The 25,089-nt window shown below is 42.4% G+C and overlaps 1 protein-coding gene across 3 annotated transcripts; it reads right to left on the bottom strand.

Moving 5' to 3' along the window:
- Nucleotides 1-676: 676 nt before the first annotated feature.
- Nucleotides 677-22,579, bottom strand: LOC115139520 (mitogen-activated protein kinase kinase kinase 7-like). 3 transcript variants are annotated; one of them, XM_029677011.2, is made up of 17 exons: nt 21,798-22,579; nt 21,075-21,185; nt 20,891-20,956; nt 20,709-20,754; nt 19,102-19,240; nt 18,094-18,218; nt 16,588-16,716; nt 15,957-16,087; nt 15,626-15,707; nt 15,247-15,365; nt 14,818-14,965; nt 10,840-10,920; nt 8,368-8,435; nt 7,374-7,476; nt 6,714-6,775; nt 6,110-6,225; nt 677-4,124 (listed from the first exon to the last, which is right to left on the bottom strand). In XM_029677011.2, the coding sequence occupies exons 1-17, from the start codon at nt 21,876-21,878 to the stop codon at nt 3,944-3,946; spliced, it is 1,788 nt and encodes a 595-aa protein (XP_029532871.1). In that variant the 5' UTR covers nt 21,879-22,579; the 3' UTR covers nt 677-3,943. The 3 variants fall into 3 exon arrangements, with proteins under 3 accessions (XP_029532871.1, XP_029532873.1, XP_029532874.1); XM_029677013.2 differs by having other exon boundaries at nt 22,231-22,579; XM_029677014.2 differs by lacking the exon at nt 10,840-10,920.
- Between the last annotated feature and the right edge of the window lie 2,510 nt (nt 22,580-25,089).

Genomic DNA, 25,089 nt, shown 5'->3' with positions numbered 1-25,089 from the left:
GCTTTGTTAGGGACTTGTGTAACTAATCGTGTTGTTGCCATATAAAACAAGATCATAATTTCATGCAATCAATAAATGAGGTTACAAGTCTTGAATCATTACCGTACACAAAGTATTAAGAGTCAGGTTTGATCCCCTCAACTGTTACACCATACAGTGGCAAACGCTCAGTTTCTTTGTCCGTGAAAAATAGCCTCAGTTCCTGGACAGAGAACATGTCTAGATCTTGTACGCCACCTCCTGGCAGAAAACAAAAACACCCAGAAATCCCCATTATATAAGACAAAGAACCACAAAAAAAGATGAGCGGGACGAAAACCCCACCTAGTAATGATTGAACTTACACACAGTAAGGTCCTTGACCGATGTGATGCCAGTCATCAGTAGTCAGTCCTTTAGCAGACTCATTTGTTTGTGTTGCCAGTTCAGGTGTGAACAAACACCTTACCCAGCACCCCACAACCTTCACTGAAGGGTGTTATGGGAAGCTTCGAGATATAAGATGAAAACACAATCTGCAAGACAAATTTAGCTCATCTAAATCATAACAGGGATAACGTTTTGGCATTTTTTGTAATATTGAGCCATGTGGATCAATACGTTTTATGAATTATTTGGGTGGGCGTGTAGACCATAAATTCTCACACAAAAAAAATATATAAAACATGTTAAAAAATACAATTTCTCAATGTTAAAGTTTATTTCATGATGCCTCCCTCCCAGGAACATACAGTGCCTTCAGAAAGTATTCATACCCCTAGACCTTTTCCACATTTTGTGGATAATAATTCTGCAGCATTGAAGGTCCAAGAACAGTGGCCACCATCATTCTTAAATGGAAGACGTTTGGAGCCAACAAGATTCTTCCTAGAGCTGGTCGCCCGGCCAAACTGAGCAATCAGGGGAGAAGGGCCTTGGTCAGGGAGGTGACCAAGAACCCAATGGTTAGACTGACAGAGCTCCAGAGTTCCTCTGTGGAGATGGTTGTCCTTCTGGAAGGTTCTCCCACCTCTTCAGCACTTTACCAATCAGGCCTTTATGGAGTGGCCAGTAAAAGGCACATGACATACCGCTTGGAGTTTGCCAAAAGGCACCTAAAGACTCTCAGACCATGAGAAAGAAGATTCTCTGGCTTGATGAAACCAAGATTGAACTCTTTGGCCTGAATGCCAAGTGTCACTTCTAGAGGAAACCTGACACCATCGCTACGGTGAAGCATGGTGGTGGCAGCATCATGCTGTGGGGATGTTTTTCAGCAGCAGGTACTGGGAGACTAGTCAGGAACCAAGGCAAAGATGAATGGAGCAAAGTACTGAGCGATCCTGGATGAAAACCTGCTACAGAGCACTCAAGACCTCGGAAGGTGAACCTTCTCCCCAGTCTAACAGGACAAAATCCCTAAGCACACATCCATGACAATAAAGGAGTGGCTTCGGGACAAGTCTCTGAATGTCCTTGAGTGGCCTAGCCAGAGCCCGGACTTGAACCCAATCTAATATCTCTGGAGAGAACTGAAAATAGCTGTGCAGCAATGCTCCCCATCCAACCGGACAGAGCTTGAGAAGATCTACAAATAAGAATTGGAGAAACTCCAAATACAGGTGTGCCAAGCTTGTAGCGTCATACCCAAGACTCAAGGCTGTAATCGCTGCCAAAGTTGCTTCAACACAGTACTGAGTAAAGGGTCTGAATACTTATGTAAAATGTGATTTCAGTTTATTTTTTAATACATTTGCAAAAATGTCTAAAATCCTGTGTTTTGCTTTGCCACTAGGGGGTATTGTGTGTAGATATTTAATTAATTTTAGAATAAGACAAAACAGACAAAATGTGAAAATGTCAAGGGGTCTGAATACTTTCCGAAGGCACTGTACCTGTTCCCAATAGTTCTTACACATTTTATATACAGTAATGGTTAATAAAATGATAGTGAATATAACTTTAAGAAAAGGGAAAAACTAGGGATATAACTGCAGCAAATGAACCCTTACACAATTTCACCTGTCACCTCCCTTGTAAACCATCATAATATATACTTTGAAGTACAAGACCCAAACGGTTAGTTACATGTAAATCAGTAAAACCAGAGGATTGTGCAAAACATTTGAAGGACTGTAGCAGCAACAGCAGGTCTGGTCAAATGAAACGGCAAGACAACATTTCAAAGTAAGATCAATTCTCATTGTAAGTTTAGATCTCTAAATCAACTTTCTTCTTGCACCGATACTTAAAGCTACATGGATTCATTCTATTAAATTGGGAAAAGCAGTGACAGATATCATGATTTCTTTTGCAGCCTATTGACATCATTCATTTGACCAGACAATCAGCCTCCTGGTAAACCATTGGCATAATATACAATTCTCCCTCAAAACAAAAGTCAAACCATTCTCACTGACTGACTGTCCATTACATTCAAATGAGGCGCAAGTGAACCCCGCAATAAAGGAACGAAAAACAAGTCAAATACTTTAAAATCTACCAATCAAATTCTAAGGCAACATGTGAACTAAAAACATATAGGCGAGGGATAGGCCTCTTGTACATCTCTGCATTCCCATACCAGATAAAAGTATAATCTCTAACACCAAAATGGATAGGAAAAAAACAAAAGGAAACAAAATTAAGTCATGATAAACATGTTGCCCTTTGAACCTCGTACATAGTTAATTTCAATTAAACAGGTTGAGAAAATAAGTCTGTCATCTTTGCTTGTGTTTTTTTGTGGTTGTTGAAAGAAGACTATATTTAATCTCTGTTTGAGGCCCGACCCATGTTTCTATCCAGGTACTTGTGACAAGCCAAGTCCTTCCTTTTTTATCAAAGACATCATGGATGTGCAAGGCATATCTAAAATACATCCCCCGGTAAAATAAATAGAACATACATTAAATACATTCAGATAGGTTGTGGTGGATTTCTTTTGCAAGGGGTTGTGCTCACCAAAAAAAAAGAAAAAAAAGGTGGCTCTTTTTGCATTAAAGGGTAACAAAACAACACTTAGAGATCAAAGATTAGTCAAATAGATTCTGGTCATAATTCATTAAAACACCAACTTCTGCACATAATTCACACTTTTTGTCTAGACCGTCTTTGTTTTTCACATTCTCAAGGACACATGGCCATTGGCCAGTTAGGAGGACAGGTCAGGGTAAAACTAACCAATGGGAGGACTGGACTGTGGGAGGAGGGGTGGACACACACTGACCATGCAGCCCAGGGGAGGGTCCGAGGGGCCCTGAGAGCAATAGAGACAAACATATTTCACACCCCTCACTGGCCTCCCTCTCCAATCAGGCTCAGCAGTTACTGTACTCACATACTTCAAGAAGCAGCAGCAGTTACTGTACTACACTCACACACCTCAAGAAGCATCGCATCCAGACTAAAAGAATGGCTGACAATCGAGGCCTAGAAGCCCATCGCTCGGTCCCGTGTGTTCACTAAACCCAGAGCAGGCAATTTAGGACTCCAGCTCTTTATGGGCAGAGAGAGCAGATGCATGCTGATTGTTTTGGCCTGCTATCAAAGAATGTACTGTAAAGATGTGCAAGAGATATTCCATAACAGCTTGATTGAGTGCACATCTAATATTCCGTTCCATGTTATCAGCAGGGTGTGTCAATAACGCAACATGCAGATACACAGTAAAACACAGGTCTCTTTACAGTACAAGGTAAAACCAGATCCACTCACTGGAACCTACAGGGTGAAGGCGTGGGCACCTAGGTTGAGATCATAGTTGTCATGGGGCAGAGGGAGGAGGAGGAGGAGGAGAGAGATAGTGTCAATTATTTTGCAGGTAGGGTCTGGGTTTCAGACTAGACTACAGGTGACCCAGGAAAGAGCAGAGGCAGGGGATGAGAACAGGGGATATGACATGGGGACAGTTTGTTTGTGTGTCTCTGCAGCACGAGCCAGGTGGCGGCCAGCTTGTGGCCCATCACGAGGTGCCCTGTCTCTTCTGTTGCTGAGCACGGATCAGTTCCAGCTGCTTTTTGCACTTCTGGTAGTAGGTGGACAGAGACTTGTTCTCCTCCAGTAGCTTCTTGTGCTCCTGGACCAGGCGGGACGTGTTCTGCTGGTCCTTCTCGTCTCGGTCCAGTTCAGCGATCAACTCTTTCCTGGAGATATAAATTGGTTTTATTTACACATACAAATATAGCTGCCGCAATGGTGGACTTGAGCAGTTTACAATATGGAAAACTGAATTGCAGTGCGGCAGCTTACATCAGATAACAATAACTAAAAAGAGAAGCACATTGCAAAAGAGAAAAAGGTCAAATGCAAACAGAAAGAACAATACATTTTTATTTATTATAATATTACACACACAAAAATAAACGCAACATGTAAAAGTGCTGGTCCCATGTTTAATGAGCTGAAATGAAAGATCCAACAAAACGTTCCATATGCACAAAAAATAGTATTTATTTCAAATAGTGCAGACATGCATTTACATCCCTGTTAGTGAGCGTTTCTCCTTTGCAAAGATAACCCATCCATCTGACAGGTGTGACATATCAAAAAGCTGATTAAACAGCATGATCATTACAAAGGTGCACCTTGTGCTGGGGACAATAAAAGGCCACTCTAAAATGTGCAGTTTTGTCACACAACACAATGCCACAGATGTCTCAAGTTTTGAGGGAGTGCGCCATTGGCATGCTGAATGGCTACCAGAGCTGTTGCCTGATAACTGAATGTTCATTTCTCTACCATAAGCAGACTCCAACACAATTTTTGAGAATTTGGCAGTACTGTACGTCCAACCGGCCACACAACCACAGACCACGTGTAACTACGCCAGCCCAGGACCTGCGGGATCGTTGAGACCAGCCACACGGACAGCTGATGAAACTGAGAAGTATTTCTGTCTTTAATAAAGCCTTTTTTCTTATTCTGATTGGCTGGGCCAGGCTCCCCCAGTGGGTGGGCCTAGCTCCATCCATGGCTGCGCTCCTGTCAAGTCATGTGAAATCCATAGATTAGGGCCTAAGTAATTTATTAAATGTACTTTCCCTTACATGAACTGTAACTGGGTAAAATCGTTGAAACTGTTGCATTTACAAGGCCAAATGCAGCTGTTTTTGTCTCAATATCAAATAATTTCTGGTTAACAAGTACCTTACTGTGATTGTTTATTTGTTACAATTTTCATTTAAAAGAAATATAGTTTCTCAGCAAAGCGCACTTTCTCAAGCAAGAATTTAACTCAGCACTGTCAGAGTACTCTGATTGGAGAGAAAACTAGCTGTTATTGGCAGAGAGGTCTGGAACTCTTTCTATTTGTATATTTACCACATGGTGATGTCACCGGGCAGGTTAAAACTAAATCCCACCAAAACAGGCTGAAATATCAGCTTGTCTTTTCAAAACAGCTCTTATACTAAAAAGGGCATGATCATAATTTTCACCATATCACAGTATTATTTGCATCTCATCGTGTGGAAATGTATATAAGACAGTAACATCACGCTTTTGACTACACTGGGCCTTTATTCCGATAATTGTGAATTACTCAGCTGTGCTTGAACAGGGGCACTTCACAATAAGCAAAACAGAGGCTGGAGAGAGATGCAAAGGAGCACCAAAGCATCGGATAGCCCGTGTGAGAAAAAAACGCTGACTCCACAAACACGGTAGTTTCCTTGCTAAAGTCATCGTCTAGAAATATGAGCCGAGCTCTTTAGCCAAACACAGCCAGTTGTTCCACTGCGCTCGACTTCCACGGCATAGAAGGCCTGCCTGCCTTGGATTTGTCATCGAAATTCAGTAATTGCCTTTGGGTGGCCTTCTGCATAGTCATACGCCCAAGTCTAAATACGTGCTACACATGCGATGGAGCTGCTTGTTATGTTAATCACAAGACAGCCCACCCCTTAAAACGGGAGATGTTTTTTTTATCACATCAAAAATATGTGTCTGGCCACATTCAGCAGGGCTTACAGTACATGAGTAAATTACATTAGACACTGCAGTACCACATCAGTCCCCTTAAAAAAAAAAAAACACAGAATGAACAAATAGCGTATTATCGCAGCACTTTGGTAGTGGCTGAACGCTTGCCCTACAAGATGGAGAGGTAGAGTAAGGGTTCACTACTCACCTTCTCTGGATCAGTAAGGCGATTTCTGTCTGCACTTTCAAGTAGTCCTGGGCCATTTTACAGTGCTGCTCAAACACGGCCATGGACTCTTTGGAGTTTGGGCAAGGAGCGAGGGGCTGAAAATAAACCACGCATGTTGTCATTAATTGATCTAGGGAGCTTATAGCCAGTTAGATGTGTTGCAAAATGTATTTCTATCAGCTCTCAGAACCGTCTGAGCTTTTAAAAATACACAACATGGCTCACCGCCGTAGCCGGTGGGTATTTATAAAGACATTCCGCTTTTGGGATAGCATAATTTTCTCACTGTGACAACAGAAGTAATCCCTGCACTAATTGAGTTAATACAGTCAATTTGCAGTGTCCTTGAAAACATCGTTGAGAGGGAAAACCTCAACATTTGAAATCAAACACAAAATAGAGCAATCGACAAAAGAAAAATAATCAAGAGTTTGTCAAATGGCCAATCGCGAGGCCAATTTTGACAGGTCACACAAACACTTGAATGGGATGGGAGTGGGATCAAGCTGTTTTGTGGCATAAAATAATGCTTAACATTCGCAAGACGGGGTCGGGGGTGGTCCGGTATGAAATGGAACCCTACCTGCAGCTGGTGGTCCAGAGTGAGATATGCCATGGGAATGGAGTTGTCTGAGCCGTTGGTATCTGGGCAGGAGAGAGCAAGACTTGTGTTTGTTTTTGGTCTGACAGTGACACCAGCACAGGCCCAGGCGGTGCAAGATGAGTCGACTGGGCAGGCACACAGTTATCAATAGACACCAGAAGTCCTTCAACAGAAATAGACCTGTGTCAGTGTCCCCGCCCCTCTCAGGCTCCGTGTGACAGCGCCTTAAATCATTGATGAGGATTACGTAATGTCTGCAGAACCTGCTCAAGTGATTTACGCCCCCATCCACAATGACATTGATGCCATTACAGCACTCAGGGTTGTGAGAGGGTGACACAACCAACACGAGACGCTGACTTCATTCAATCAAACTGGTTCTAAACGCCAACCTTCACTTTTTCATCTCTCAACAGCACAAAGGGAATGGGATACAATGTCTTTGGATCTTACATTTAGCAACAAGTTGAGCACCAGCATCAATATAGGATAATACAGTAAGGAACATGGGCAGTATGAGTGAATTTGCTCATCAAATTATTATTAGTACATGTACCAAACTCCTTCCAGCTCCATCTGTAGAAGCAGCTGTAGACAGTGAGATGAGCATGTTTGAGTGACAGAGGTAGACTACTATACCTGTGGGGTCATCGGGAGAGAAGCTGTACCCTCGGTTGCTGGTCTTATCAGGCGGCACCATCCTCACACTGGGACTGGAGGACCTGCTGCTGTTCCTACTCCTCTGTAACAGGACCATAACACAGTCAATCACTCATACAGCCCCTGTAACAGGCCAACAACACTGTCAATCACTCACACAGCCAATCATAGAAGAAATGGCCCTTTTGTTTTTGTCCATGGCACATACAACATCTGACACTCAAGCAAAGTCAACAATGACTACGGCAACAGAAACCCACATGAAAATCCTGAGCCTGTTTTACTGGGGGAAAACAATGCATAGTTTGTTAAGTAAAAAGTGTCAAGTATAAAGGGTGAAAAACAAGGTCTAAAGTCTGTCTGTGGTTATGTACACACTTCCGCAAGAGAGAAACACAGAAGAAAATCAGAGGAACCACAATCTCTGTCACACTATTGGGAATTCATAAAGATATTCTTTCTTAATTCACAAAAAGGTATAAGAACATAAAAATAAACAAACCCGGGTCCAAAGTCTAGTTTCTTACTAAACTCAGTAAACTTCGGCTACTGCATAGCTCTGCACAGGGAGAGGTGTGCCTTTTAACAAAATATACTGTCGAATCAACGTTTAGGAATGCAAGGACGTAGGGTCTTATTTGAAGGTTGTCCGTAGGGGGGGGGGGCGCAATGTTCTTTCTACACCTGGAATATCTCGATCTTCTCAAAAGTGACATATCAAACAGTATTCTCCATCACATCCTGTAGCATTTCCCCCCATGGGACACCTTGTTTGACCGAGCATGTATCAAATCCTCCGAGAGCAAGCAAAACATGATAGGCGTGATCAGTCAAAATGCAAAACAATCCAAAAGAAGGGAGAGAAGATACTATACCACTCTGAAAAGGAAAACAAATGAAAGGCTTCTGAAAGGCTTCTTGTACGGTGCTACACTCGACAACCCAGGCCCTGCTCTACTGCAGAGCATCTTACCTGGCTGGACTCTGTGCCGATCCCCGGGAGGTCCTGTACAGATCTACGCCTCTGCGCCTCACAGGAGGCTGTGGAAAGGATGGATCGAAAGGGAGAGATAGAGAAGAAATGGAGAAGGGAGGGGGGGGGCCATGAGCGAGACCCAGAGACAGTTCCAGGGGGACTTGTCTGTGGTGAGGGATGAGGGGGGTCCGATCCACAGAGCCAGGACAGCTGCACAGATTTAACCCCCGACTCCCTGGCCTGTCAACATGTGCTATGGCATGGCCATGAAATGACCATAGAGCAGCAGTTATCATCCCCCCCCCAACCTTTACACTAACACGGCACAACACACACGCAGACAAACACCACCACTGCCATAACCCCATTGCAGACCACACCTACTGTACCACATGAATAGGTAAGCCTCACTGTGTCACGTGTTTGTGCAGATCTGCTTGTTTGGGTTGGTGGGGCTGGTGATGGGGAACTAGGCTATTTCAGGGCTCACAGCACATTGCAGGGTCTCAGACAAGACAAGCAGGCCTGGCCCTGTCCTTTAGTCTTCCTCATTAATCCCCAGCCAAGGTAAACCTGAGGCTGGCTCTGACCTGCCTGGCATCTTCAGAATAACAGGAGAAATTCCAGCCATCTGGCAGTTGAAGATATTATTAGTTCCATCTCTGCCGGAGAACTTTGAACAATGTCTTCAGAGTCACGTCTTACTGTTGGAATATCGAGCTGCTGGAAATGATCTGACAATGAGAGCATTGTGGTCTTTTTACCCTCCGCACACTCCTTGCTGCCAATCTCAGAGACCCATACAATACCACTTGAACTACTGCAATGTGGGAAACAATAATGGTAACCATTAAAATATTAGATTTGGGACAATTGAAGTCATTTGAAATACTTGCCAACACCTGAAATATCAGGATTTTTATATATAAAACAACAACTATGGAACCTAACATCTAAAACTACAAGGAATGTAGGTTTGTGAAATGTGGCACTACAGGGAACAGAGATGGGGGCAATTGCCTCTCTGTCTATTTTCTGGTACAGTAGGTCTAAGTACTGGTCTAATGGTCTTACCATTTTAACTCTACCTTTCCAAAGTAGGATATATCTATAGCACAACACGTTTAAACCAATAGACACACAGGCAGAGACACCGTCACTGCAGTGATTGTTGCTCTAGGGCCTATACATCAGAATAAGGTCCTGTTATTGTCGTGTCGTGTGTAAAAAATAATACTTTGCGACTAGAGCCATTTTAAGTTCCAGCTTACTACGATACAAAACTGAAGACATTGAATTAGAATGCCAATCCAAAACGTCAACAAACTAAAAAAAATCAAGTAACGCTTCGTACTAATTGAGCTACTAAATAGAGACTGGTGTCAAATGAACTGTAGGAATGAGTGACACCCAGGTGTGCCACATACAGTGATAACAACCCTGTCATACCTTTAATATCCCCTTACGTCAGCCCTCTCCCTTAGTCACTTGGTTTAATTAACTACTCATTCAACATGTCTTACAGCTCCTACTTCCTAAATAGAAAAGGCCTGCAATATCCAGTGCTGCTGTCCCCATTCATCCTGCTGTCCCCTTTCATCCTTATATCGGATGGTAATAATAGCTGTGTGACCCACAATGTGAGGGAAATTAATCAAAATGACTTTTACAAAGTTAATGGATGTAAAGAAGCAAAAAAAAAAAAAAGATATATTCGCAGAGCTTTTAACAGACGTCCTCTACGCATGAGAGACAAGGACGAGCTGAGAGGGGAGCTAGCAACCAAGCCAACTGATTTACTCCCTCCTTGCCTGCAGTAAAACCAGAATGACATCTGAGAGACAAACAGGACCATGAGTTATGCATCTCATCATCACACCAATTCCCCCCCCCCCCTCGATTGCAAATATGCTGATTAGATAACCGGTCTGTGCCCCTAAATCAAGAGTCTATTCTATTAGTTTTGCACAAGGCTAACTCAAGTCTGGATTCATCCATGAATCTGGATTAGATAGATTAAAAGACGGATCTATGTGAATTGAAATGGCTCCATCAGCACCTTGTGACTAGAGGGTGAAACCCCAATAAGGCCGCCACCATGTTAACTCATGCCCCTTTTAAACATCTTGTCAAAACCACAAAAGACAAGAGAGGAAAGAGAACTCTGTGTTACTCCAGGTTTATCATCATTCAGAAAATAATGACTTATTTAGATTGGGGAATATTTAGTTTTTTTTAAATCTCCCCAGATTTCAATTCAAACGGAAAATGCAAAGACAAAGTTTAAGGTTTTTGGCCAGTTGGCCCCTACAGGGGCCAGTGACCCTTGTAGCCTGTGATACCTGGAGTAACAGACAGTACAGGAACAGCAGTGTCAGAGCCCAGAGCAAACAGAGGAACCCGCTGATTCAGTTCAGTCAAGCCAGCTACACCCAGGGCACCAGGTAGCCTGGTGGTCCGCACTGGTACCTGTGAAGACGATCTTGGGAACGTCCAGAATGGTGCCAAATGACGCCGTTTTACGGTGGCCTCGTTTATACTGGGGACGTGCTGCAACAGATACACATACACACACAGCTGGCGTACACATGCATGCAGACAAAGAGAGGGCCCAGAGCTGGAGCATACATGTCGGACGGTGCCCTCTCCCCCTCACTCCTCTCTGGACTCTACTGGCATGCAGAGCACAAAAGTACATGCACATTGCACAGGAAGCATGCGTCCTGTGGTTAGTCGATTGGTTCGACATCACAGTGCTAGCGAGGCGGATTTAGGCCCGGCATGGGAAGTCTCAGCACAGACATGTTAGGCATTCAGCTACACGTAGCAAGCAGTTTGAATGTACTAATAGGAATATTTACTATGAATCCACTTAGAAAAGATGATCAAATCATATAGATGGCTCTGAAGATTGTAATATAAATATAGAACATTTGATTTATACACAGTAACTACAGCATAATTGATTTAACTATTGAAGAGCTTTGAGGATATACAGATTAAAGCTAAATACGTGATTATTATTCAGATGATATACCATTGACAACAATAACACATGGAACGTTGAAAATAATTGACATCGCAAAAACATTCTCAAAAGAAAGCTGGAAAGAAAGCATGAGGGAAAACCCTGACAAGAGACTTAATTATAGCTTTTTCATGCCAAACAGTATTTGACTGCCTCAAAAGCTTAATATTTAAACATGACAGGGCTGATGATGAATACAAGACCTCCTCTCAGCCGCCGATCTGTGTGAGGGAGGGGAGATGATTGGCACCAGTGCCGAGGGGCATATGGAGGCGCTTATATGAGGGGTGAGGCATGCAGTTTGACGGAGAGGGAGACATGATAGTCGCTTCTAACGGCATAGACATTTCTCCAGCTCTCGTATTGGGATGAAACCCACTTCAGTAGCTGATGTAAGATTACTATATGTATGCATGTATCTATCGAGCTCTTACAGAATGCCATGGGCAGTTTATGTAAAACATTTGCATATTCATATGTACATCTCTGAGGACTATATCGTTGGCTGGCCTACTTCAATGTTACAGAATCTGTATCTCCATCAGTGTTGGGGTCGTAATTAAAATGTTTTTAATATATTACCCATTACATCTTTTAACAATAACAAATTACTTGACTTATTACTCCCTGGGGAAAGTAATTAGTTCCACTACTTGTTATATTACTTTTGCATTACACCCTCAAAAACATTGTGTGTCCTCACTCAATGTAAACAATGTCAACGTTACGTAGGACTAAAGCACGCTCTAAGGCACTGCACCTCAGTGCAAGAGGCGTCACTACAGTCACTGGTTCAAATACGGGCTGTATCACATCTTGGCCGTGATTGGGAGTCCCACAGGGCAGCGCACAATTGGCCCAGCATCGTCCGGGTTCATCCGGGGTAAGCCATCATTGCAAATAAGAATTTGTTCTTAACTGGCTTGCCTAGTTAAATAAAGGTTACATTTTTTTAAAGTAAAAAAGTAGCCCAATAATGACAGATTCTACTGTCGATAAGGGCAGCATTTCCTCAACTACATACCCAGCTACACGTTTGTTGAGCTCTCCATGGGTTACAGCGTGTCCTCCAGAACGATTCAAATCAAGTCTTGGTTGTTTGGATGAGATAGGCCTAAAGCAGGGATCGTCAAACTAACCGCAAGAAGCCCAAACATATAAAATATTTGACTAAAACAATAATTTCAAACCTTGCTTACATTTGTATATGATCACGTCTCTCTATTATGCGTGGGAATACTTGTGAACAGATAAATCTTTTTTTTTTAAATGTTGTATAACTTGACAGACACACACACACAGTACCAGTCAAAAGTTTAGACACACCTACTCATTCAAGGGTTTTTCTTTATTTGACCATTTCCGACATTGTAGAATAATAGTGAGGACATCAAAACTATGAACACATATGGAATCATGTAGTAACCAAAAAGGTGTTAAATCAAAATATATTTTATATTTGAAATTCTTCAAAGTAGCCACCCTTTGCCTTGATGACAGCTTTGCACACTCTTGGCATTCTCTCATCCAGTTTCATGAGGTAGTCACAAGGAATGCAGGTTAACAGGTGTGCCCTGTTAAAAGTTAATTTGTGGAATTTCTTTCCTTCTTAATGCATTTGAGCCAATCAGTTGTGTTGTGACAAGGGAGGTGTGGTATACAGAAGATAACCCTATTTGGTAAAATAGACCAAGTCCATATTATGGCAAGAACAGCTCAAATAAGCAAAGAGAAACGACAGTCCATCAATTACTTTAGGACATGAAGGTCAGTCCATCCTGAAAAGTTGCAGTCGGAAAAACCATCAAGCGGTATGATGACTGGCTCTCATGAGGACCACCACAGGAAAGGAAGACCCAGAGTTACCTCTGAAATTGCAGCCCAAATAAACGCTTCACAGAGTTCAAGTAAGAGGCACATCTCAACATCAACTGACATTTGTTTAACACGTTTTTGGTTACTACATGATTCCATGTGTTATTTTGTAGTTTTGATGTCACCACTGTTGTTCTACAATGTAGGAAATAGTAAAAATAAAGAAAAAACCTTGAATGAGTAGGCGTGTCCAAACTTTTGACTGGTACTGAGCAAGTGCCTTCAGAAAGTATTCATACCCCTTGACCTAATCCACATTGTTGCGTTACAGCCTGAATTCAATATTTTTTTCTGACCCATCCACACACAATACCTCATAATAAACATGTTTTTAGAAATTTTTGCAAATGTATTGAAAAGGAAATACAGAATTCCCATTTACATAAGTATTCACAACCCTTTGCTATGAAACTCCAAATTGAGCTCAGGTGCATCCAATATCCTTTGATTATGTTTGAGATGTCACTAGAACTTGATTGGAGTCCACCTGTGGCCAATTCAATTGTTTGGACATGATTTGTTAGGAAACACATCTGTCTAGATAAGGTCCCACAGTTGACAGTGTCAAAACAGAAAGTCCAAGGAACTGGCTGTTGATCTCCGAGATAGAATTGTGACGAGGCATATATCTGGGGAGGGGTATACAACTATTTCTAATGAGATATTTCAGTATTTAATTAGCAACCATTTTAATTCTAACAACACGTTTTCACTTTGCCATTATGGGGTAGTGTGTGTAAAAATCTGTTTAATCCATTTGAAATCAGGCTGCAACACAACAAAATGTGGAATCAGCCAAGTGGTATGAATACTTTCTGAAGGCACCGTATATATATTTTATTTTGTTTATTTTAGCTCAGAAAACTCAAGGCCAAATAAAACCAGGGCTGCCAGTTGGGGAACACTGGACGACAGTAATCTTCAGCAGCAGTGGTCAGGTCTCGGGGGGGGGGGGTCTTCCACTAAGAGTTTTGTGTTGGCGTGTTGCCTTTGCAGGTGCTTCAAGAGATTGGACGTCATGTTTCTAGCAGTGGAGACGTGTGTTTCTCGCTTGGGCGCGGCTGACATTTTAGTTATATTCTTGTCATTTTGTCCTACCAAATCAAAGTAATGGGCGCACTACCATGCTGAGAAAGTCAATGTCTTAGATGCTTCTGCCATTTTTCATCTCCCTCACTAAAACAGTTATTAAAAGGGTGTGTGTATAAACAGGAACTTGGTGAGAAGACAAATTCATTATATTTTTTATATTACACCAAGAGGGAATAAAATCACTTATATTTATGAGGATCAATAACTGTAATAGGAAGGGAACAAAGTAAATACCCATTTATTTGATCAGTAACTGTAATATTATTACTCAAATTGGAACGGTAACTCCGTTATATTAATCATTACCACAAAATTTTACATTGTTACCCGCAACACCGATCTCCATACTCTACAGCAGTGTGTGTGGTGTGTGTTACGAAAATATGTAGACCTATACCTGTCCTCTTGCATAATCCATTGTGGGGTATGTAGGTTGTAGATCCTGACGTTACCTGCAGGAGCGAAAGGCACCCTGTGCTCCAGCTCTGACAGGTCTGCGCTCATTCTTTTGCTCTCGGAGGCCACCAGGCTGTGGGTTCGCCCCGACAGGCTCTCAACACTGCCCCCTCTGGACAGAGGCAGGCTCCGCAATGAGTCTCCCTGGAGAGCACAGACAAAACAGATACTGTTGGGCTACTGTACATTTGACTAATATTCACTTAGGTCACCAAATTATGGGCTAGAGTACTGATGGTTACTTCAAAATGACCATGACTACTTTCATACGAGGCTTGTGTAAATCGTTTTGTTTACATCAACACAAACGTAATTGCCTTAATTTGTCTACCTTTTCTTTCTAGTCACTTGACAAAGTAAATTGTTCCAGTTTATTTGTTGTGGTAGAAATGGCTAGCAATGTACAGTACAGCTTGCCGCCTTACCTTTGGCCTGAACTGATGGGCAAACTGAGGTTTGATCTTGATTGTGTCGTTGCTCCCCTGAGAGTTCACATGCTCCATGTTTGTGTCACTCTTGCTGCTAGTGCAATCCACATAGGAACCTATAATACCCAATGGAGAGGTAGTGAGACAACGGCGATATTGCCACATTACGTCAATGATGTGTCATGAAGGTAAAACTATAGTGCAGGTAATAAAAGCTTCCATCATTTCAAGGACATAGATTTCTATTTATTTATTTATTTAACCTTTAATTGTAGCAGGGAGTCCCATTGAGACCAAGGTCTCTTTTGCAAGGGAGCCCTGCATCTCAATAATAACCCAATCAGCAGCATAGGAGCAACATTACTCAGTAAAATACCTGTGCTGGAGGCCGAGTTACTCTGTCCTTCATCTGAATACTGGTAAGGGTATTGCAAGGGTTCATCAGATCCTGGGAAGCACTGGAAAAGAGGTTGACAGAGAATGTAAGAGTGCCATTACCAACACTGACCGGTAGATAAGCAGTCGGAGAACAGGACACTACGGAAAGAGTCCTGCATGCATCCAGGGTTAGTGTCGGCATAGAATTAAAAAGAACACTGGAATGGACATTGTGGCGGTCAATGACTGCAGGATGGCCATCTTGGCCAAGCAATCTTTCATTTAATGCATCTCTATGAGTATGAGTGTGTGTCTAGGAGGGTCTTTACCCTCATAAGATGAGTCATGATCTTGACTATCTCCTCCATGGAGGGCCTCTGGGAGGGGTCTTTGGACCAGCAGCGGGTCATCAGGCTCTCGATGGGCTTGGGAAGGCTCTTGATGAGCGGTGGCCGGGTGCCTGAACACCATCAACACAAACAGATAAGGACACATTAGATCAATATTTCATCTCTACGAATACAAACAATCACAAAACAGTCACAGTAAAACGTATGGAAACTCAAATCTTTTAACATGAGGACGTTCCAGAAAGTTCATTGCAGTACAAAACACGAAGAACACTTGCAAATGACAGCCCCTGCTGTGGAGGCCCTGCTAACGTGTCAGAGAAACGGGCGCAGCAGCAGTGTCGTGGCCCCAGGTGTGCTCCTGCTCTCAGACAGTCAGTGTTTCGTTTGCATTCTGCGCCATCACTCTGTGTGTGACGGAAGAAACCGCGGGGAGCGCCTCACAGGCGAGTGTCTTTTAATTGCTCTTCATCGTCAGCCTCGTAACTCATTTAATCTCTCAGCAGGTCTCACTGGGGACCTGGCTCTGAAACACCAGGGCGATTGACATGTCAGCACCACCATGAACGAATTCACCTCCCCAACCTCCATCCCCACCACTTGGACTCACCGTTGTGCACCGCCCACATGATGCGGAAGGCCGGCCCACCGATCTCATCAAAGGGCTTCCGACGCGTGATCACCTCCCAGAGAATGATTCCCCAGCTGAACACATCACACTTCTCACTGTAATTGCTGCCTGAAAGCACAGAGGAGAGAAAGAGCTCCACTCAGGGCCTTTCAGATGGGGGAAAAAAATGATGGGCTTGACATAGCTCTGATTGACTGATGAAAGGTAATTCTCTGAGGCACAGTTAAGTGAGGAGTGTTGAGGGGATGTTTATGGGAAAGCACAGGAAGCCTTTATTTGGTCTGCACCTTTAGACCACAAATGCGATGAAAATAAGGAGGCAATTTTACTTCAGGGCTTCTCCGGAGATGCATAATTACTGTGGCCATTACTGCAGAATTAAACTGCTCTTCACACACATGTTATGGCCTGTGTCCCAAATGACACTCTATTCCCTATTTAGTGCACTATTTCTGACCAGGGCTATGGACAATAGTAGTGCGCTATATAAAGGAATAGTGTCATTTGGGACTCAAGACTTAAAGTTGATGTGCTGCTTAGGCCTTTTGAAAACATTTCTCCCTGTGATGCAAATTAGCTTTAAGGAGGTCATTCTGGGGGCAAATGTGAGGTGCTTAATTGCATGGAGTCATGTTACTCCCTCAACAAACAAGATAATGACTACCTCATGTGTTTCCTCCTGACCGCCTCAATGTGTTTTGTAAAACAAAGTACATTAGGCGACCACCCGAGAGCATAGACTCAAACGCTACATTCTCTCAAGGATGAAACCTTTCCTTCCATTCCAGTTTTTTCCCCAAGGATTTTTTTCCAGCAGCGGTGGCAAAGTTAGCATAGAGACAAAATGTTGCTGTTTAAAAGCTAGTTTCCTGCAATTCTACACATTTTGCCATGGCTTATGCTATCCGAGTGACTCAAACATAACAAAATCAATGGGAATTTTAGATTCTCCCTGACTGTCTTGGTTTTTATTTGGTCGTTTTTAAGGATGATCTTATTTTTAAAATATATAGTGCCATTTTTCTACATACTTTATATCTGGTTTAAGTCGTTTAATTTAACAGTGAAACACTGCATTCACCTAAAAGTCTGTGTGCAGTAATCATGCATACCACTCAAGATATGAATGACTGTAAATTAAGAAAATACTAACAAAAGTTGGATAAAAATCCTGCTTTGAGAAATGGCGTCTACGTGTTTGCTGTGCCTTCCAGTGATCAAGTGAGTGACAAATCGAAAGTGGAGCACTATTACAATTAATGAGCACTTCCACCACTAGACATGAGCTCTACTATAAAACACTCTGGTCTTAACAGTAGTATCACTTAAACGCCGACTATCAATGAACTCTAGGTGAACGCGGTCGTGAAAGGCTACACCTGTTTGGATAGCCCTTGTTCTCAGATGTGTGCTATCTAAGACAGAGGCCAGACAGACATCTCTTTTACATGTGTTTCAAAAGCTCCCCATGCAGCTCATGCTTGCCTTCAAACACCTCAGGTGCCATCCAAGCTGCACTTCCCTTGTTGTTGGTCATGTGGGTCTGAATGTCGCACGCAGTCCCAAAATCACATATCTTCAGCACGGTGCCACCGGCAACAAGGAGCAGGCTGAAACAAACAGGGAAACAAAGATCTACTCAAATGCTAGACGTGAACTTCAGCGGTTGGTGACGTGTGAGACTACGTGAGGGTAACTACCAGAGGCTGCTGAGGTCCTACTGGGTTACAAACGCTTCATAAATCCACTTTCGATTCAAGGTAAACATTTCGAATCATAAAAAACTCTGAAAAAGGAAATACATCAAGTAAGATTCTTACTTGTAAACATACAAGGGGGGAGAAGTCAAATCCCCTACAGAAAATAACTACAACCATACAAACATTCTGGCAGCACCCACTGTGTAACACAAAGGACGTGAAGGTTAGGTTAACAGCACTCTGTGGCAGCATCCCAAATAGGACCCTATTAACTACATATGAGCCCTGGTCAAAAGCAGTGTGCTATAAAGGGAATAGGGTGCCATTTGGGATGTAGCCTGTGAGTTCAGCCAGTGGTCGACAGGCCTGACCCATTTCTTCCCAGCGAGTAAATTCTGGACAGGTTTCTAGGAAATGGACCAGCTGGTCATTCCCACAGTGCCCTGCAACTGCCAGGGACTTTTTCCCCTGTCAGATCCCAATAAATAACCTCTGGACCCGGTACAGCTACTCTAAGCAATTCAGTCAGAGGCATACTATGAAAACACTAAGGCCTCACTACTGAAGCCAGATAAAAAAAATAAACAAACATTGGTCTATCATAACAGAGGACTAGAGGATGAAAAAAAGCTATGCTCTTTTGGTTTAAAAAGTCAGATAACGCATTTCACGCTATTGCATAGTATAACATAGGCTATAACACACAACTAACAAATGAAACCTTGAGTGGCGGCCACATTATGGGCAGTGAAACAAGAGACAACAGAGAGTGAGGAGGTGGGGAGGAGCATACTTGGGTGGTTTGAGGTCCCTGTGAATGAGAGCCTTTGGTTTCATGCCATGGAGATAGGCGACCCCTTGGGAACACTGAAAACACCAGCTCATGGCATGGGAGGCAGTGTAACATGGGAGAGGTTCAGCACCATGCAGAACTGTGGACAGAGAACAGTGTCACTACCACAGAGAGCTCCAAATAAACACAGAACACATGCACCACACATATCTCCACAGAGACCTCGAAACCAATGCAAACACTCATCCACAAAACCAGTGGTGGAAAAAGTACCCAATTGTCATACTTGAGTAAAAGTAAATAGAAAATGACTCAGGTGAGTGAGTCACACAGTAAAATAATACTTGAGTAAAAGTCTAAAAACATTTGGGTTTTAAATATACTTCAGTATTAAAAGTAAATGTAATTGCTAAAATATACTTAAGTATCAAAAGTAAAAAAATATATAAAATTGGATGTCACATGTGCCGAATACAACTTATAGACTTGACCGTGAAACGCTTACTTGCAAGCCCTTACCCAACAATGCAGTTCAAGAAATAGTTAAAATAATAATTTACTAAATTATCACAAGTAAAAAATAAATTAAAAAGTTACAATAAAATAACAATAACGAGGCTATATACTGGGGTTACCGGTACAAGGTCAATGTGTGGGGGTACAGGTTAGTCGAGGTAATTTGTACATGTAGGTATGGGTAAAGTGACTATGCATAGATAATAAACAGCAGTGTAAAAACCAGAAGGGACATGTTTCCTTATTTCTTTTTTTACTGATAGCCAGGGGCACAATCCAACACTCAGACATCATGTACAAACAAATAATTTGTGTTCAGTGAGTCCGCCAGATCAGAGGCAGTAGTGTTAGCAATGTTCTCTCGATAAGTGCGTGAATTTGACCATTTTCCTATCACCATTCAAAATGTAACGAGTACTTTTGGGTGTCAGGGAAATGTATGGATTAAAAAGTACATTATTTTCTTTAGGAATGTAATGGAGTCAAATTAAAAGTAGTCAAAAATATAAATAGTAAAGATACCCCAAAAACTACTTAAGTAGTACTTTAAATCATTTTTACTTAAGTACTTTACACCACTGCACAGAACACACTCTTACAGACATGTCATACAAAGAGTTAAGAGAGTAGGTATACACCATTCAAATACACAAATAACCACCGAATAACATCAAAGTTATAGTTTCAAATATTCAAAGTTTTGACAACCACAACTAAGAACGTCAACTTGAATGATCCTAAAATATTACTTTGATAGAGATTCAGAGGGATAACAGGAGACAAGGGGGTAAAGTGCTTGTGCAGGGAAAGGGCCATTTACACTTCCTAACTCTGATACTCCGCTTGCAGTTCACTGTGCAAGGACTGGCCAATGTGATAGTGGTCTATTTAAGGAATCATGCCAATAGTGGGCATATTAAGAGAATAGTTTGCATGTGGGTATTGGAGTTAATGACACATTGACTGCAATATTTCCACTTGTTTGGTATGCCAGGGCATGTGTTGGTTGCACTAATTTGCAAGCCATGTCAATGGCCAAGTCTACTGTGGTAGTGCAGAAGGCCATCCTACAGAATCGCCCAGAGACCCACCGTTGTACAGGGACCCCCCTTCAGCATATTCCATCACCAGGCAGACCTAGGCGGGAAAATTAGCATTAGGCAAGAATAACAGAAGGCTAACAATGTACTGTTCTAAGGTACTTACAACAACAACTGGCAAAACCATAGGCTACAACAGACTGAAATATTGGAGTGTTTAAAAGCTGACTTACTGGATTATTGCATGAGCCATACAGCTTCACAATGTTGGGGTGATTCACACGTGAAAGTTGCCGCAGCTAGGGAGGGAAAGAGAAGGCAACACAATCAAGATTGGTTTCCTTTAGTTGTAATAAACAGCACTGTCACCACTTTGCAGAACATCTCTACTTGTAGCCATGTATAATAGGACAGTACCTCAACTATGAATGCTTTCCTTTCAGATTCACTCTCGATTGTCTTGATTGCGACGTCTTTGCCTTTCCATTTGGCCTTGCAGACAACACCAAAAGCGCCTCTCCCCACAACCTGAAAGAGAAGAGGTAGACAACATAAGCAAAGTGTGTTGGATGCATTGTAATTAATCCCTTATAATCAAGACAATCCTATATCCACTTTCCACCTGGATATATTAGGCCTAGCTAACACTGTAGTTATTTTATTGTGGGCAAGTTCCATTACACAATCCAGCATATCAATCACAGTATGTGCGCAGTCAACATCTGCTGATGGAGAGGGGTCTTATGTCTATGTGGAGGGCCCACCTGTGGGGAACTGCAACTAACTAACTCGCTACATAATCAAAACAAGCACTGCCAAATCGATTTGGAACATAGGTAGCTAGCTAACTGACCATTCTGTATCATGTCTATGGCTTGGGCAAAATCATTGATGAATGGCATAGCTATAGTGACATAGTTAATGGTCATGTTTAATTACCAAGCTTTTCAAAACCAGAATAAACAAACATTCATTGCATGGTAGAACTAGCGAGTATGACGATTGAGATAAAGCATTGAGGCAACTTCAGCGTCAGGACCTGGTTTTAATGTATATGGTCATGCCACTCACATAAGAGGACGACCCCACACGTGCCAATCAAATGGAATGTTGTTGATATATAGCTTTTTAGCTACTTACCTCCTCAACTTCAATATCCACATAATCTATTTCTTCAAAGGGATATCCAGGTGGAGTTTCGAGCATATCGGCGGAAGACATTGCTAACTAGCTAACTAACGTTACTCATTAACACCAAGATGTTCTAAAATCAAATAAATAGCTAAAACATGCATAACACGCGCACTCGAAGAAACAGCAAAAAAAAGAATATTGCATGACATAACTTGCCAAGACACTGGCGGACCTAACGCGGAAATAAATCAACTTTAAAAACTGGAGCTCATATACTGTGTTAGCTGGCTAGATAGCCAGCTCAGTACAATCATACACAGCCAGCTGGTAGCTAACTGAGCAAGCTACTGTAGCTAGTTAACTAGCTAAGTCAGTTTACTAACGTTACCTAAAAAGTCGACGATTGGCTAACTAGTTAGCGAACAATTTGAATACATACATTTTCAATTGCCATATCATGTACGCCAACGACTTTTGTTGACTAAAGTCATTCAGCAAGTTAGCTAGCTATACATGACACTAGGCCGCTTTCTGGCCTGGTATGCCATCCCGTCGCCGCGGTAGACTGAGGTGCACCCCACCGGTAATAGTGGCTCCAGACATTGGGTGATTGATTTCCTCAACATTTAAAACTCAAGAGAATCGATTTGACTCGCGGACATAACTTTAAAATGACGACTCTGAGACTTCTTACATTATATACTTTTGTTTCACCCACCCCCTATTTGTTGCAGGCAGCAGCTCCAGGAAGTTTGCTACCTTAATTATGACCCACCAGTTTTATTCCCCGAATGGCATGCAGATGCAATTTCGCAAATAGTGTTACTATAATAAAAAGGATGCGAGTTTTATTAACATTATTACAATAGATGCATGCACAAGTGTGTGCCTCTTGTATAAGTATACGTCTCTTGCATGTTAATAATATACATACAGTTGTAAAACGCAAATGACTGCTGTGATTTACTGCCTGAATGGAAACGTTGTTAGAGTGACACAGGTATACTGCAATGCTACTCATTTTAGTGTTTCAAAACGAAATTGTAAATTTATCAAATGGCGCATCAATCAGAGTTTGGCTGGTACTCTGGACAAAATACAATTCAGTTGTTGCCCATATAATGTGGATTAAATCCAGTGGCGCAGTTTTGGTTTTAGAAGTGGGAGGGACATAATTTTTAATTTTTTTAATTTTATCCAGTTGGATAAACACTCCAAACAGCCAACCCGCCTGCTCAGAGGTGTCTGCATGGTCCTAAAGCACATCTGTGTCTTGTAAATTTTAAATTTATCAAATGGCGCATCAATCAGAGTTTGGCTGGTACTCTGGGCAAAATACAATTCAGTTGTTGCCCATATAATGTGGATTAAATCCAGGGGCGCAGTTTTGGTTTTAGAAGTGGGAGGGACATTATTTTTTTAATTTTTTTTTATTTTATCCAGTTGGATAAACACTCCAAACAGCCAACCCGCCTGCTCAGAGGTGTCTGCATGGTCCTAAAGCACATCTGTGTCTCGTTTTATTACATTCCAATGATAAAACTGGGGGGTGCAATTTCAGAATATGGTGGGGACATGTCCCCCGTCGCCAGTGAAAGTTTCGCCCCTGATTAAATCTGTAAATCCCTATTCACACCAGAATCAAGTGACAGAGTAGGAACCATCGTTTTGGTCAGCGTTTCCCAGGGGAGCCTAATTAGGGCGTGGACAGTTCAAAAAGTATAATAGCTCAGATGTATAAGAGCAGGGAAGGAAGTGACAGAGCAGGGAAGGAAGTGACGTAGCTGAGAGTACATGTCCAGAGTGAGCTATAAACACGGTGGTTGGAAGAGCGTGCTTGTTTGAAATGGAAAAGTGTTGTGGTAGCTTTTGATAAAGAATAACATCAAGATGAAGCAGCTGCTTTATAAGTGGGATGTACTGTTGAGCACTACATCCCAAGGGGTTCATGCTGATTGTACGGAGATTGTGACAGCCGGTTAAAAGGTGTCTCTTGAGAAAGCAAGAACAAGATGTATGTCAGAAGGGCAGTATTATCATAAGGAGAAGTATACTTTGAATACGGAGGAGGAATGGAGGGAGGCAGAGGAGGTCGAAGAGAGAGAGAGGGAGGAAGACGGTGAGCTTGAGTCGGTTAAAAATGTCGGAAAAAAGGGAGTAAAGGTTTGTTAAAAAAGAATGGTACAAAGTGTAAGCAGAGTGAGCTGAAGACTGAAAAAATGGAAGTGAATGAGGTCAAAGTATTGGAGGTGGTCGGTGTGGTGAAGTTCTCGGAGCCCGAGGCTTGCACCGAGGGTCAGGATGAAGATGAGTCTCTGAAGTAGAAATTAGGTTTTTGGAAAACGTGAACCCTTGCCTTTTGGCTGAAACATTTGTGGGTGAAAACATTGTTTGGTACTGTGGAATCGGTGAGGGTAACCAGAAGTGGTCTTGTGATAATTGTTTGTGTTTCTGCTGGTCAGAGGGAGAAATCGCTCAGCGTTAAACGAAGGGGGGCAATACATGTGAATTGTTTCTCTCTCAAGAAAAGGGCACCATTGAAAGGAGTGATTACCGGGGTAGCAGTAAATGTAAAAGTTGACTAACTGAAGGGGAAGATTCCCGGTGTTTGTGATGCTCGTCGTTTGGTGCGACGCAGACAGGCCGGCGAGAGTGGTGAAACAGAAGAGTCATTGTCTGTTCTTTTGGGTTTTGATGTTGTCTTTGCCCGACAGACAAAGTGATGTTAGGATATATAAGTTATCCTGTACGAGCTTATGGGCATGTGGCAGCAATGTGTAGGAGGGAGGTTCTTAGGTGTGAGAAGTGGGCAAAAGGGCATGAGACAAAGGAATGTGTAGCACTGGGAAAAGTAGTGGTATGTGTGTTAATTGTAGGGATGCCCATGGGGCTGTGGATCAGAAATGTCCTGTGCGAGAGAGGCAGGTTGAGGTTTCCAGGGTTAGAGTAGTGCAGAAGTTGTCATATGCTGAGGCAGTGAAGAAAGTAGAGGAATATGGGTGGGAGGGCTCCTGAGAGGAGTGGTGTGAGTAGATCTGTACCAGTACAGAGGGATAGGCCAACAAGTGATATGTTTCAGTAAGGTTTTTGTTGTTGCTGCATTTATAGCAATGGTTATCAACTACTGCAGGGATGGAATGTAAGTCGCAGAAAAGAGGTTGTGGTGGCAGCTGCAGAGAGTTATTTGGGTGTGCAAGACTTAACATCAGAAGAGTTACATGGTGTGTTAAGTGGTGATGTCCCATCCATTCAGGTTGTTGGCATGAGGTAGGACTAAATATATTTAAATAGTGGAGTA

The sequence above is a fragment of the Oncorhynchus nerka genome, linkage group LG13, assembly GCF_034236695.1.
Source record: "Oncorhynchus nerka isolate Pitt River linkage group LG13, Oner_Uvic_2.0, whole genome shotgun sequence".
Lineage (NCBI taxonomy): Eukaryota > Metazoa > Chordata > Actinopteri > Salmoniformes > Salmonidae > Oncorhynchus > Oncorhynchus nerka.
Note: the sequence above shows the minus strand (reverse complement) of the source record. Positions and strands in the feature narration are given on the sequence as shown.

What these genes read in the sequence shown, in the direction of transcription:
- LOC115139520 (XM_029677011.2), bottom strand. Translation starts at nt 21,878, where the DNA reads ATGTCTTCCGCCGATATGCTCGAAACTCCACCTGGATATCCCTTTGAA. An exon ending in CATGTGGGCGGTGCACAACG is followed by an intron (nt 16,088 to 16,587) that starts GTGAGTCCAAGT and finishes GATGGTGTTCAG; the next exon opens with GCACCCGGCCACCGCTCATC. An exon ending in TCCCAAGATCGTCTTCACAG is followed by an intron (nt 8,436 to 10,839) that starts GTACCAGTGCGG and finishes TCCTTTCCACAG; the next exon opens with CCTCCTGTGAGGCGCAGAGG.